This window comes from Barbus barbus, assembly GCF_936440315.1.
Source record: "Barbus barbus genome assembly, chromosome: 28".
NCBI classification, from domain to species: domain Eukaryota; kingdom Metazoa; phylum Chordata; class Actinopteri; order Cypriniformes; family Cyprinidae; genus Barbus; species Barbus barbus.
The window spans coordinates 22697288-22713189 of record NC_136756.1 but is presented as its reverse complement, the minus strand read 5'-3'; the positions used below and the strand labels follow the sequence as shown (position 1 = coordinate 22713189).

At 35.9% G+C, this 15902-nt stretch overlaps 1 protein-coding gene across 1 annotated transcript in view; it reads right to left on the bottom strand.

Moving 5' to 3' along the window:
• The window catches only part of LOC306848087 (cytosolic carboxypeptidase 6-like), a 330953-nt gene that overhangs the window by 135988 nt on the left and 179063 nt on the right, over positions 1 to 15902 (bottom strand). The window contains exon 5 of the mRNA XM_079382424.1: positions 3283 to 3499. Within this exon, the coding sequence (XP_079238550.1) occupies positions 3283 to 3499 (217 nt within the window). The remainder of the gene's footprint in view (positions 1 to 3282; positions 3500 to 15902) is intronic.

Below are 15902 nucleotides of genomic sequence, written 5' to 3'. Positions count from 1 at the left end.
ATCATACAGGACTTTCATTTTCTCCTTGTACGTTCTACAAAATTCAGTTTTGAGCTACAATATTTCAAAGTAAAAAAAAAATAAAATCTGAAAATACTAAATTACAATACAGCATTTACATTTCAATATAGCAAAATGAAGAAATCATAATAAAAAATCGATATTTTTAAAAGCCTGACTAAATGTAAACCTGAATATATATATATATATATATATATATATATATATATATATATATATATATATATATATATATATATATATATATATATATAGTTGTAAATGGCAACAGGGAGAGACAGAGAGAGACGTGAAGTGAAGCAGAGAGTGCCGGTCAGGCCCTCAGGCTGGATTCTGTCTGTCTGCTTGTCTTTGAGTCTCTGCTCTTTGTTGCAGTAAGTGCTCTTGCTAGCCTGTCAGATCCACAACTGTTGCTCTGTCTCCACATCTGGAGAGGAGCAGGCACTCAGAATTCATCACAACAAGGCACCTGTGTGAGGGAGCGGGGCTCGAGTCAAGTGACGGGCCTCTGCTGAGATTGACGGGCTCTGTGCCAACGGAAAATGACTGAAGGTTGCATGAGAGGAGAGGATGAAACCGGGGAGCTGTGTCTAGACAGGCAGGTCATGATAACTAAGCATCAACAAAGACCCCGAGGCCTTTTGCTTTTATGCAAAATAAACATTTATAGATGCTTAAATATTTATTCCGACACACTTATTTGAATCTACAAAGACCATGCTGCTTGTGCTATATGTTCCACTGCACGTCTAAATAATTCACATCCATAAATGCAGATCTGAGTTTGATCTCTTTTAAATATTCAGATGGCTCGAGCGTTTCACACTCTGATATGGATAATGGATCTGGATGCGCAGCCTTCAAAACAACTTCATTCTCCATTTGCTGATGCGAAATCGACGTTCGAAATGGGCAGCGGCGAACAGACGAGCTGACGGTAGAAGAAGCTTCTACGCATAATCATCCATCAAAGCAACTGTCAAAACCCGCTATGCTTCTCTGTCTTTATAACGCCGTTAGAGGACTTTGATGACTAAAGATACAATAAACAGATGTGACGATTGCTGTTGAACATGACAGTTGTTGCGAGTCTGCATTTTAAAGTCGTGAAAACAGTCCGTATGAGCGTATTTGGGGCGTTTTGGACAGTGATTGCTTGTATTGCTTGATTCATCTTCATAAACCTCTGGATAGAGAGGCACCTGATTGGATGTTGTATTACAAATGCCAATGTAAAACATTTCTGCTCATATATACCTCACCAGCAAGCAGACTTCTAAAAAGAAACGAGTTTGACCCTGAGAGGCGAAGCATTAACAGAGCAAAAGAGGTAATTGAGATGTACTAGAGGACTCTTTTTGTGGAACGCTCTTCGCATTTACTTGTCTCATTGAAAGTGAAAGATATGAGAGAAGTAATCCCAGCATTACACTGAATCCAGGCTTGTTCTCTGGTGCTTTACCTATAGCATGTGTGTGGGTGTGGGTGTGTGTGTGCACACTAACTTCCTCCTCACAGGGCCTCTGTTTAAGTACATCACGTCTGTGTGTTACACCAGAGAGTGTTTTACTACTGCAGTCCAAGCTGTTGTAGCCTCATTCTGCTCTCTTTTTCTTCATTCCCTCCCTCTCTCCTCCATCTCTGCAGGTCATTAAGAGTGTTGTACTGCCACATGCCCAAGAACAGAGGACATAAAAAGACAAATAAGGCCATAAAAAGTCCCTATGCCTGTGCATACAAATACATTCGCTCTCACTCTCTCTTGTTCCATCACAATGTCCCTCCCTCACCTTTTCTCCCGCGTTCAATATCTATCCTTTCATTCTTGCTTTATTTCTGACATTAAGTCTTCTATATGAATTATAAAAAGGCTGATTGTACATAATAATGAAATGGCAAGGGAGGCACAGTGGCCCAAAAATATTCAGACATTTAAAAATGCTTTTCCCTGCATTAGATGAGGGATTTTTTTTTACTTTAGTATTATTTATATATATATATATTATAGTATATAATAATATTTTGAATTGGCTTTTTTTATTTTCAGTCATTTTTAAGTAATTTTATGTAATTTTGTCTTTTCTATTTAGCTTACATTTTTTATTTTTAGTCATTTTAGTACTAAACTTATTTTATTTAATTTTCATTTAGGTTTTTTTTTTAATTTATCATCTAATATATAGATTTAATTTTATTTCAGCTTTGTTTCAATTCAAAAAGTTTTAGTTTTAGTTAACAATAGCAACACTGACCCTTACTCAAAATGAACCAATTCAGAGGCCTCCAATATATAAAAAAAAATCCAGATTTTTCTGTAACACTTCAATTAAAAGCAATAGTGCCACCAGTTGCTTATATCATGTAGCAGCAGTGCTAAGTACTTTTTTATCTTGTTTTAAGACCATGAGAAACTGAAGAACTGAAGTAATGGTTGCAGCTTTGCATTGTTTTAAAATATATTAAAATAAAATTCAGTTATTTTAAGCTGCAATAATATTTTACGTTATAACTGTTTTGTACTGTATTTTTGATCAAATACATTACAGACTTCAAAAGAATTTTAAAAATCTCATTACACATAACCCTTGGTTTGATATCTTGTTATCTAATGCAGACATTCATTCATGTTTAAGTTGTGAGAATTTTGAAGAGACAGAAAATATGGTTACGGAACTGGTCTGGGTTTATGAAGTGAATGAATTGAAACAGGTGATATAAAAAAAAAAAAAAAAAAAAGAGGAGCACCATATTCACCCTCAAGTCTGTATTTCTGTTCTTGCGTGGCTTTAATATATAGTTTTGCCATTTATTTTCCCCCTGATATATTTGCCCTTTCAAATCCCATTTCATGTGAAACTGATTTCTTTTTTCCATTGACACCATATTTCTTATCAATAAATGTCCTTTCATCAGTGGCTTCCCATGCCTGGCTCTCCTTGACGAACGTGAAAGTGATGAAGGCCCTAAAAGAGGGCTTTAATCTCTCGAGCATTCCTAATGAGTTTTCCTCTACAATTATTTGATAAGAGCGAGACGGGACTGTAGGCAATGTGAATGATCTGGTACCTGTGCAGATCATGCACACACACACACAGTCATGCATCCTCAAAAGACACTTACATGTGTCGGCCCACTAAAAGAAAATGAGTGTACAGTGCACAGCAGATACAGGAAGATGCTAACATAATACACACTGAAAGAAACACCTGAAACGCAACAGAGACATGCAGTAACGCAGTGTGCAAACATGCAGTGACTAACCACACTGAGGCCCAGCTGCTCTCGCTGCAGGTAATCGAGATTTCTGCGCTCCAGGCTGGCCAGGTAATGCTGCAGACGAGAGTAGGTGTAAGGGTAGCAGTACGCAAACTGATAAACGTCATCCTCGCGGTCGAAACAGAAGGCGAAAGACATGACGTAGTTCCTCCGATGGTCGGGGCAGCGGTAGTAATACACATTCTTGGCTGGCAGTCTTTGCCTGTGACAAAGAAAGAAAGACAATATGACAATGAAATGCGCCTTGTTTTCTTTCTCGGTGAACATTGATGAGTTAATGAGAGGTTGTTCTGAAGAAATAAAAAGTTTGTGTTCTTAATATTTAATAATTGTAATGTAAAAACATTCTCTGTAATGATATATTTCAGCTGCTGTAACTAAGGCTGCGTAGATGAGAAAAATATTATTTTTAATCAGCCATATCGTCACGATCACAACTCAATCAAGTCTTGATTGATAAAACAAAATCCCAACCTACATTCTTTCCTGCCTAATGTTCTTGTCACTGGAAAATATCTTACATTACTGAAGTTTAATGTGTTTCAAATAGCTTTTCATGTCAGTGGTAGTAAATATGATTCTTTGGGTGTGACAGACAATTGCTGTCTGACAAGACTATTTACTTACAATATAATACAAAATAATAAAAAGATGTGACAAGAGAAGAGAGGTTGAGATAAAATGACAAAGAGAATAAAATAAAAAAGAAGAGAAAAGGTGAGAAGAGAAGACTAGATGAAGTGAGATTAAGTGAAGAAGGGTATAAATGAAATAAAACAACAAAAAATCTAAAGAAAAATAATAGGAAAGAAAAAGAGGTGAAAAGGGAAGAGAAGATTAGATGAAATGACATGAGAAGTGAATAAAACAAAATAAAATAAGAAAAAAGCAAGAAGAGAAGATTTGGTGAAATGAGATAAAGTAACGAAAACAGTATAAATAAAATAAAATATATATAATAAAGTAATAAAAGTAAAAAAAAAAAGATTAATAAAATAAATAGGAAATAAAATAAAATAAACAGATGAGAAGGTGAGAAGAGAAGACTATATGAAATGTAGTGAATATAGTGGTAAAAAAAAAAAAATCCTCTACATCCCCTACAGTCATTCACAGTACTGCTGTTCAGTCAGCTCTCTCTCTCTCTCGCTCTCGCTCTCTCCCTTTAAAAACCCACCTAGATGAAGGCAAACACTACCAGCAAACTGTAAACGATGAAAATTTCTGCAGTGCACAATGAGCAGGCTGAACAATGAAAGCAATGTTATTTGAATATAAAATGATATACTGTGCTGTTAATCAGTTTTATGTGGTGCTGGTGAAAGAAAATCTGCACATCTGCAGAGAAAGAGAGAGAGAGAGAGAGAGAGAGCAAATAGCAGTGAAGGACAGGCAAAGAACATACGATGGAAGGCATTGGAGGGAATAACAGGGAGAGGGAGATAGTGAGAAGATGAGAAAGAGAGGAAAGATCAGAGCTGGGCTGGGCTGACTGTGGGACAGGGAAGAGAGAGAGAGAGAGAGATCAGATGGAGATGCTATCTATGTGAACAGCACAGAAGCTTCCACACGGCCATACTGATAAGAAAGAGGAAACAGCTCACTAAAATCAGCCTCCAGTCCTTCCAACTCATTCTTTTCTACTAAACAACTCACATACACACTGTACACTGATGGAACTGGGTTAGTGTCTTTGTTTGAACGTTTGAAAAGTTCTAAACACACACCTGTTCCCTTATCTTCAGTGACCCATACGCATAAATGCATACCAACACGCAGACATATACAGTGGGATCCAAAAGCCTCAGGCTATGTTGAAAATATGAGATTCTAAATCAAATTTAAACCTGAAAATATACTTTTTAGGATATCTAAAATTTTAAAATTTATATTTTTTTTCTTATTCTGCACTAAACTATTTTAAAATTAAAATAAACTAATTTATGGCATTGACCACCATCAAGCTAAACATACTAAAACATTCATTCATTACCTGATATTATGATTATGAAAAATATGAAAATATAAGATATGATAATATATTATTATGAAAAATAAAATAAAATAAAATAAATGAATAAATGCAAAAGCCTGCGATTATATTGAAAATATGAGATTCAAAATCCCCATGTAAACCTGGTAGTATAAGTTTTAGGGTTTCAAACAATTTAATATTAAAAAAAGTTATGATGTAAAAGTATCTATGTCACTATTTTTATATTGAAATAAACTAATTTATGGCATTGATCACCATCAAGCTAAAACTATTAAAACACTGAAATGTATTTATTCATTAACTGGATATTATGATCTGCAATGAAAAATATAAAGTAAAATAAAATAAATAAAATGTATTTAAAAAAAATGCAACATGCAAAAGCCTGAGACTATTTTGAAAATATGACATTCAAAATTCCCACGTAAACCTGGTAATATAAGGTTTAATATAATATAAGGTTTCAAACATTTTAATATTAAGAACAATTATATTTGTACAATGAATAAAAAAAAATCTGATTCTGCACTAATCTATGTATTTTATTATTAAATATGACAAACTACTAAAACATTCTGTAATTCATTCATTCATAAGCTGAGCATAATATTTTATCATTTGCAATGAAAAAATAAATAAAGTAATATAAAATAAATAGAATAAAATAACAAATTAAAATGTTGCATTATAGGCCAGTATTTGAAAAATGCAAAAGCCTGAGACTGTTTTGAAAATATGTATATGTTTTAGGATTTTAAACATTTTAATATTAAGAAAGGTTATGATATAAAATGAATAAGAAATATTTCTGATTCTGCATTAATCTACGTCAATATTTTAATGACATTTATCAGTCTAAAACTACAAAACATATTCATTTAATTCATTTATTCATTTAAATAAAATAAAATAGCATTGCATTATATTAGAAACATGCAAAATGGAACTAAATGTTACAGGTACAGTACATGCCCGTTTTTTTTCAAAAGTGAGCTAGCTACATAAATATCGTTTTAAAAAAATCATAGGCCTGTTCCAAATGCTGTCAAGGTAGGCAGTTTACAGCAACCAACACAACATATGCATTGCTTAGCTTGTTTCCTGTATTAGCAAGCCCCTCGGGTGCAGCATTGTGATTGGCCGTTTAAAAGAGCATGCTCCACCCTGATGTTCATTAGGAACCCCGCAAGAAATAAAGCTATTGTATGTAAAACTATGCAGATATGAAACAGCCACACATAGTGCAAGTAGGAGTGTGCGATATTGAAAAAAAAAAAATATCTCAATATTTTTTGTGATTTTTTCGATATACTAAGTTGCTCATCTGCAAACAAGTGCTTACAAGTGCATGCACAATTGCGGATGATTCATTTTCCACTCAAAGTCAGTCTGGGGTGTGTGATATACAGTATATCTTCTGCAATAATAGGGTAATGATGTGCGATAAACTTGAATTGAATTAATGTATTAAAAAAATTCCAGGCATTCTAAATTGTAGACGCAAAAATGCTTCTGTATGCTTTTTATATTTATATAATATAGTTAACTTCTAAATTTTGCACATATCACCTGGACTATATCACACAAACAGTACCGTTTTTCTGCAGATATCAGCATGAACACATTTAATAATCATTTCATACAAGTCCAGTAAGCAATAAGTGACTTACATTTGAGACTTATTGCTTGTTTTTGCTAAATTTTGCCAACTAAAATAGTTCCAAACAAAGATCACAGCACTGTTTTTGCGTCTCTGAGCAATGGACGGTGTACTTATTGAATGAATCCGCTTTTTGAACGAATCGGTTGAATAAATGATTCAGTGATTCACTCATTAACACAGTCAAATGCTCTGTTCCTGAATGAATCCGCCGTTTGAATGAATCGGGTGAATCTCAGTGACTCACTCATTAATGGTCACTTTCTGTCACCAAAGTCTTTGCTGTCACCCACTAGCGGTTTTAATTTCACATTTTGACTATTGTTTTCATGTTTTAAATGATTTGAAATATCAGTATTCGATGTTTTATGCTAAAAACACAACATTAGGCCTATTTATGCATCTGTAACTGCAGTTTAAATGCATCCATGTCCCCTGTGAGATACATTAAACTGTGTAAATAAATACATCTTAATGCTATTTCAGATGCAGATTCCAGAAATGTTTTCTTATGTTGGAATGAAAGACACTAAGTACCGGATGAAGTACTTCTTATTCTTACCCAAAAATACAAAATGGAAGAAAGAGTTCAAACTGAACACAATCTTGCTACTAAAGCTGTATGAATATATATATATATATATATATATATATATGTATTTGCTTCTTTTCCATTTTGCATTTACTTGTACTTTTACTTTCAATACTTAAGTACGATTAAATCATACTTAAATACAATAAATCTCATACACTTTAAGACTTTTACTGAAGTAATATTCAAAACGAAGACTTCAACTTCTACCAAAGTCATTTTTGGGTAAGATACCTGTACTTTTACTTGAGTATGGCTTTTGGGTACTTTATACACCACTGCACTGCACTACACTACACACACACACACACACACACACACACAGCCTTCTTATGCTTTTATAGGTTCATCCAAGGAGTTAACAGATTTGACTAAGTAAGTTTACAGTTTATTTAATGCTATACTATGGGAAACAGTGATCATTTATCATATCTCTTCCCTTTCTCCATCAAACACACAGGCACATGCACAGGATGTCATAACTATATAGGCCAATAGTTTTAGGATTCATCATTGTGGATTATAGTTTTATTATATTAATAAATTACACTTTTTTAGAAGTTTTTAATGCGTCAGCTCTCACTCTTTCCTACCTATTATTATATGGCTTTAGTGCTTTTATGGAATAGGAGCTGGTATACATATTCAAGAGCGTGCAAAGATGGGTAGTATTTTGATCGTATGTAGTGGGCCGGTCTGGGCCAAAATGCCAGGGCCGATTTTTTGTCCCAGTCCAGCCCTGGCTGTAGCTGTTTGGAATAATTTTTTGTTGGCGAAATGCAGCAAAAACACGGCAATATGGTATCTAAAATGTAAGTCTCTTAATATTAACTTATTGTTTATTGAACTGTTGTATAAAATCAATATCACATTTGCAATCATGCTTATTTTTTTAAGAAAAAAGGCACTCTTCGTGTGATTTTAAATATATGAAATGTAAATGTATACATTTTATGCCCCCATATCTTGAATTTTGCGATCATTCTTAATGCATTTTAATAGACTGAATCATGCAGTGAAAGAACACACTCTAAATGCGCACGTGCACAGTTTAACCCGCTTCATCACCACCTAGGCTAATGTAAGCGTGCACTCTGTAGGTGTTTTGTTTGGTTTTTGCAAAATACTTGATATTGTCAAATTGTACATCGTTAAAACAACAATTACGGTATTATCGCAGACGATCTATATCACACACCCCTAAGTGCAAGCCAACATAACAGAGCATTATCCACACACACACACACACACACCGCAGAATGTACACACACTCATTCCCAGACTCCTCTGCTACCTGAACAAAGTGAACCGCTGAGCCGAAAATGAAAGTGAATTAGCTTTTCTCTGTGGAGGAAAAGACAGCAAATGAACGATCAAGCTGAGAAATCCTCTGGGGGACTGTTATCTCTACGGGTCTAAAAAGAGAGTTAACACACAGGACAGGTGCCTGCTTGGTCCAAACTACATTCTAGTGCTAACACACCCTCACTGACACATTACACGATCTCTAATGCATGTCAGGCTTGGCGACAAATACACTACATCACGAACAAACTCATGACCCTTCGCTGTCTGTTACTTACATCTTAACACACACCCATCCCACTCACAGACACAATGTTAAGCTCAAATGTCCCTTAAAAACACAAACCGAAACCATTATTCATTTTTAGAAACAATTATTAGATGTACAGTAATTGATTCATTTGAATAGACACAGCTAAACCTAAATTTGTGTGTAAATCTCACAAAGGCGGTCTGGATCCCCAAAATGAAAATCAATAAATAAATTTTGTGCACAATCAAAACACGGCCTATATTTAGGACCATTAAAATATTTTTCATGATTATTATTATTATTTTTAAGGCAATTAGGCATATTTTATCCCCTTATTCTAATTACCGTAATGCATCTACCGTTACTATTCCTGTCATTTTGAAAATCAGTATTTGTTTTTAATAAAAGCGTTCAATAAACACCATGAGATATTGATCAGGAAGCTGATCAAAAGTGACCCTTGAGAGATTTATAATGTTACAAATACATTTCTATATAATTTGAATGCTGGTTTAAATGTTCTATTCATCAAAGAACCCTGAAGAATTAAATCAGTTTCCTCAAAAATATTTCACCTTGATAATCATTAGAAATGTTTCTTGAACACCAAAGATAAAATAGTCCTAAAACAGCTAAATTTTCAACATCCATATTTTCTAATTTCAAATATATTTAATTTATATACATGCACATTTGTGTATATAGAGTATGTATACGTGTATACTGTATGTGTGAGTCTCATGCTCAGGGTCAGATGTGCTCGCTGCAGTATTTGGCCTGCTTTTGAGTGGGGTTAGGTTCAGGACCTGCGGCTGTTTGCCGTGCACCCCGACTACCCTGCCAAGCAGACATTAGCCCTCACACACACCTCTCCCCACGCAGGGTTAATGAAACAGCGTGACACCTCACTTTATTTTTTTATTTATCTGTTTGGGCATTATCCCGGTTCCTCTCCAGCGTTTGACCTTGTTGGCTACTGAGCGAGTCGTGGCTATTGATTTTAATTACCCAGCGGGAATTTACTGCTCGCCTTTCCCGCGCCGCTGCGCCGCTATTGGCCAGAGAAAATAGCTTTGTGTGTTGCCCCTCTATGTGATAGAGAGAGAGCCTGGTGAATCTCGAACCTGCTGGGCGTTTTTCTATCTTCGCTGCAATGTATGTTCTCCCCTCTATTATTCTCTCTCTCTCTCTCTCTCTCTCTCTCTCTCTCTCGTTGTGGCTGTTGGTAATTTGTTTTATCTAAATGATAGCACCCCATGCCTCCCTGTGCTGGTGGATGTGGTACAATGCCCCCCGTTCCAAAACACATTTATCTCGCTGTGTGTCTGAGGGGGAAAAAAAAAAACAGGCCGGCGGACAATAACCTACACACACACGGCTTAACAATTGAGCTGCCCACCAAACGCCTCTGCCTTTTATACACACTCCCCACCCTGAGGAACACACACACACACACACACAGCGAGCTGCTGCTCTCCGGTTCTCTTTCCATATAGAGAAAAGGTCAGCGCCTGAAGCTCAAGGTCATGGACTTTAAAAATGAAAGAGTTTTCATAACTTGCTAAAGAAACCTAAAGTTTCTTCAAGTCGAGCGGACAGGGCTATCGCCGAATAGCACTTGTATCTCTGTTTTCATGTGTGTGTGTGTGTGTGCACGTGTGCTGCTAGCTAAACGGGCCGGCCCATACCGAGGTGTCATTCCCCATCGCGACGCTTTTCAACTCCGTTAGCAGGAACACGACGGGGCCTTTGATGCTGCGGCGGCTGTCGGCTTCCCTCTGAAGGGAACTAGACGAGGGGGAAAATTGCTAGCTTTCATACGGAGCGGGACATCTTGTCTATATTCTCAAATCAATCAAGCGTAGAGGTCATCTCAGTGGCTCCTGCCTATCTGACTCCATCTCTCTTGCTCGCCGTTTGTCGCCCTTCCCTATTCTTCTAAGAGCACTGGCTGTCATCTGCTTAATGTTGTGAAGGTTAAATGGTTTCAAATATGAGCACGAAGCTGTCAAGTGCCACGATTCTTCTCTCATCCTCCTGACAAAAACAGCTGAAGAAAAAAAGGCGATCTATTACACGTACGGATATTACATTTCATCACGACAATGATACTCTCAGATCTGTGCAGGCTCTTTTGACTTTGGACGTAGGCCCGTATTGTGTAATTATTGCTCAAACAAGCGATCCCTCTTCTAATGCATTTATTGTTTTACATTTGATACCGTTTCTTTTCTCTGGATTTTTCCGCCGTAATGTGAGAGGTAGAGGGAGTGGAGTGGCCCTCCTGTGATTGATCTATCATTTGGGACATGAATCAGACTGGAGAATAGCACTGGATGGCACAGTTACTAAGCAACCTCACTTGCTTTGTGGTCGAGCTGTCCATGTGCGATGGTATGTTTGAAATGAGGGGTTTTTGGCGTGCAAATTCACTGTGTGATTCTCTAAATAGTGAAGAGCGTTGAATGCATGTGGAGGATCAGAGATAGCAGAATGAATCTAGGAGCTGGGGTCCAAATTAGCCAATTTAGGGAGGAGGGTAGCCATTGTATATTGTGTTGGTTAATCATAGTAAATACAAGTCATGATGGCGGTTGCCAGGTCTCCAAGATATGGATTTTTTTTTTTTTTTTACCCATTTTATCTTCTGCCCAGAGTTGGTAATTTGTTATTTTATTAAAGTATTTTTAGAATTGATAGAAATTGGACTTTTCTTTAATTTTTTATCCAATAAATGTAATGTTTTTTTCTTCATATCTTCAAAAAGTAAGATATACAACAAGCTGGAAATTATAGTTATAATGTAAATTCTCAAAAAGACTTTTGCTAAAGCAAACAAACAACTATGGCATTTGATGTGAAACATTACTGATTGGTTATAGTTTTCAACTTTTATTGATGCTGAAGACTATCAAAAGTCATTTTTGCTACAATTTTGGCCACAAATCTGCAGAATTTGCAATAACAATGCAGAATACAAAACACTTGAAAAAAATGGATGTACAAGATCCATGAATCTAACATTTTCAGTAACAAGTCTGTGGTCTAATATTGCCCACAATAATGTAAAATGGTTATTTGATTTAATATTCCAGTGTCATTTAAAAAAAAATGTTTAAGTGATCCAAACATCACTGACAAACTTGCTAACCTAAACTGTCAAAAAATGTTTTTTTGAAGTAAATAAAACAAAAATGACATTTTTACAAGAAAACCTATTTCAGATGTTCTACTTAAAATTCGATGTTTAATTCAATGTATTGCTCGTCATTTAGTAATCATTTGTGATGTTTACCAGCTCAATTCTCAGTGAAATTTGTTTCAAAGTTTCAGTGTTTAACATCTACTAGATTTTTTATATTAGTCTCATTCTAAGAAGGCATCGGAACAAAAATTAATTACAAGAGGCTCCTAATATTGATTACAGCACAGCGTTTTATTTTACTGATGCTAAGTGAGCCTATATGGGTTTACTGTCTTTAATAAGCAGTGACAGATTAAATCGGAGTCTATCGTGATCTATTACCCTCACTAGATTGAAATGCATAGCTGAATTTGAGCTCAAGTGTTTATGAATTCTGCAGAATAGCATGAACTTGTCTATTGAGTGGTATCATGGCTGAACATGGCAAGTGCGTGTACTAAGCACACTGACACACACAGACACACACGTGTGTTGGAGTCTGAGATGCAGTGCTCTTCACAAGCGCAGGGGGACACGTGTAATATTAGCGTTAAGAGCCCTGGCCATCATACTGCTTTCACAGCTCGTAAATCATCCACTCATTACAGCTCAGATCATAAACGTACACCCCTGAGAGAGAGAAAGAGACAAACTCTCAGGCTAATATATTCCAACCTAGCGCTCTTTACGACTGCTGCCCGCCAAAATGAGCGTCCGGGCACCTCTGAAGTGATATTGGGTAGATAATACTAGAACACTGGAATGGCAAACGGCACATTCAGATGCACTACCACATATTGGCCTGTCTTAAAAACTAAACGAAGAGAGGATATGGATATCCCGGGTGTGTCGGTGTTCAGATTAGCTGTGAGATTAAGCGGCCTTCATACAGGGGAGCTGGAGAGATTTGGCACTCATTACTATTGAACAAAATACAGAAAGATGCACCAAAGGCTGTAGGAGCTATAAAGGCTAAACGGTAAGTGGTTAATCAATACGGCAGCTCTGCATAGGACACGTTAATGCTGCGCTGGCTGGTACAAAGACATCCTGACATAAAGGACAGGCCCTTTTATTTTACTTTAAGCTTAGTACACACTGCAAAACAGGAACTTGCTGCCCTGCCCACTTTTAGACATTCACAGTTCCACTTACTGTTGTGTTGCCGGCATCATGGGGCACTTTACAAAACTAATCAGAGTGTCGATTACGAGATCATCTCATCCTCAGCTGTTTGATCTCACACGAATTCTTTCACACAGCAATGCAAGAGTTGATTCTAGACAATATGTCAAGTCAACAAACAACATGGGAGGAAGTTTGTGGTTGTTTTTGCATTGGACATATAAAAATGATGGAGAAAAATGAGCCGCGGGATTACATCTGAACCAGTATTATTTTAGTATCATTGATATATTATATTTTTAATAAGATTTTATATTTTAATTTTTTTTTTTTTTTAAATGTGTCTATATAGTTTTTATTTTTTAATTATTTTATTACTTTAAGTTCAACTTAAAGAAAATTTGAATATTTGTCTTGTCTAATGGCTGAAATGAAATACGTTTTATTTTTTCCATAATTTTTGCTATAGTTTTAGTTAACTATAATAACCCTGATCTGAACATCAACAAATACGATCTATCTGAACCGTCTGAGGTTAAATGATCTAAAATATATAGATTTTATTAAGTGAAAATTAAAAATGAGATCTTTGAGGTAAGACGCCCCCATTTGTTGCTGGCATATTATTTTATTTAATCATTATTATAATTCAAGTAATTATTTAAGAATTCCATGAATTAGATGCACATTTAAAACATGTTCATTATTCAACATCACCTATAGGCCAAATTGGGGAATCATTCAATCTGTATAATTAGTCTACTGCCACTACAACATGGTTTCAATTAAAACAATAGGCCTATAAATAATTAATAACTTCAGCTTTAAGGGATTCTGTTATTTGATTTGTCTATCATTCAGTTCTTGAACTAAACTGTTAAAATAAACAAATGTACATAGAATATTGGATTTAGTATTTAACATTAATAACATTTAAAAAAATAAAATAAAATAAACAGTAAAAGCTCAGTTTTTCAACAGCAGCATCTTCCACCATCTTGCCCTATTATTCAGGCAAAAATATCATCTGTCTCTCTTCTATGCATATTACTCATTTCTCTTGCTTGCCGGAGACGGTGTGCACACCTGGCAGGTCAGTCAGATTTCAAACAACTTTGGAAGCACAGTTACGAGTGTGACTCACAAGCGTACATGGAACACATTATGATCTGGGGCTGTTACAGACATGAAAGGGTGACAAGCTTCTGTCTTGTAGTGTTCGCTAAGGTTTATGGACATTTAACAACTGAGGCTCATATGCAAATGCATGGAAATGAATGGGGACTAAATAAATGAAAAACAAACAAACAAGCGCAAGGAAATTCGAACAAACATGAAAACAGTAATCTTCAGATAATTGGTTACCGGATGGCTCCAGCAGTGTGCAGGTGGCTAGTGTGGCCCCTGTCATTGGCTGTGTGTGGGAAGAGATGAGATTTCCCTATAGTGTCTATACTGATGCTATAAGAAGCAACATCCACAGACAGAGAGAACAGGCAGAGGGTCAACAGCACAGATTCTCATTACGAATCAACTTCAAGAGCCTGAAGCGCTTCTAACCATGCAATCGCAGGAACATAAATGCACTGAAATTGAAAAAACAAAAAAATGCTTGATTACAAAATCCCTACTATTACCTAATAACACTTACATTCAAAGACGTCTATAATGCATGGAGAAAGCTAACCATTAGCAGTCTCATTCATCTCAATGGCAGTTGCTCAACTGGTGCAGAACCGTTCAGAAGTATGTGATTTGAAATGTGTTTCTTACCTCATTTAACTTTTTGAGTCAATCACCTGAGCTGTAAATGCCTGCAAATTTAGCTAATCATACCAGATGTATACTGTGCATATAGACACAAAAATGAAAATTCTTTTGAGCCTTCTATTCATCTTCTGTCTATTCATTATTTAAAAAAATGTATCACGGATTCCCCAGATATATTTGAAATGTTTCTCGTGCTCCAAATCAGCATATTAGATTGATTTCTGAAGGGATTATGTGACACTAAAGACTGGAGTAACGGTTGCTGAAAATTCAGCTTTGCCATAACAGAAATAACTTAAAATATATTAAAACAGAAAAATAGAAGTTATTTTAAACAGTAATCATATTTTGCAATATTACAGTTTTTTACTGTATTTTTGATCAAATAAATGCAGCTTTGGTGAGCATAGCTTATTTCAAAACGATAAAAATTAAATACTCCACATTTAGGATCGGAGATCTTTTGCTAACATCTCACCCTTTACACTTCACAAAGGTGAATGAATGAACATCAGAAAGCACTGACAGAAAACTCTTTCCTTGGCCAGTAGATGGCCATAGATCTTGTGTTTAGGGCCTCAAAGAACTGACCCACCCTTTAATCCAAAATGACTCATCTTACATCACACTTATAAAAAGGGAGGAAAAAACATGGGCCACACCCTGTCTGCCTGCACACAATGAGGCTCATGTGATCTCCCTCTCTCACTCACTAATGCG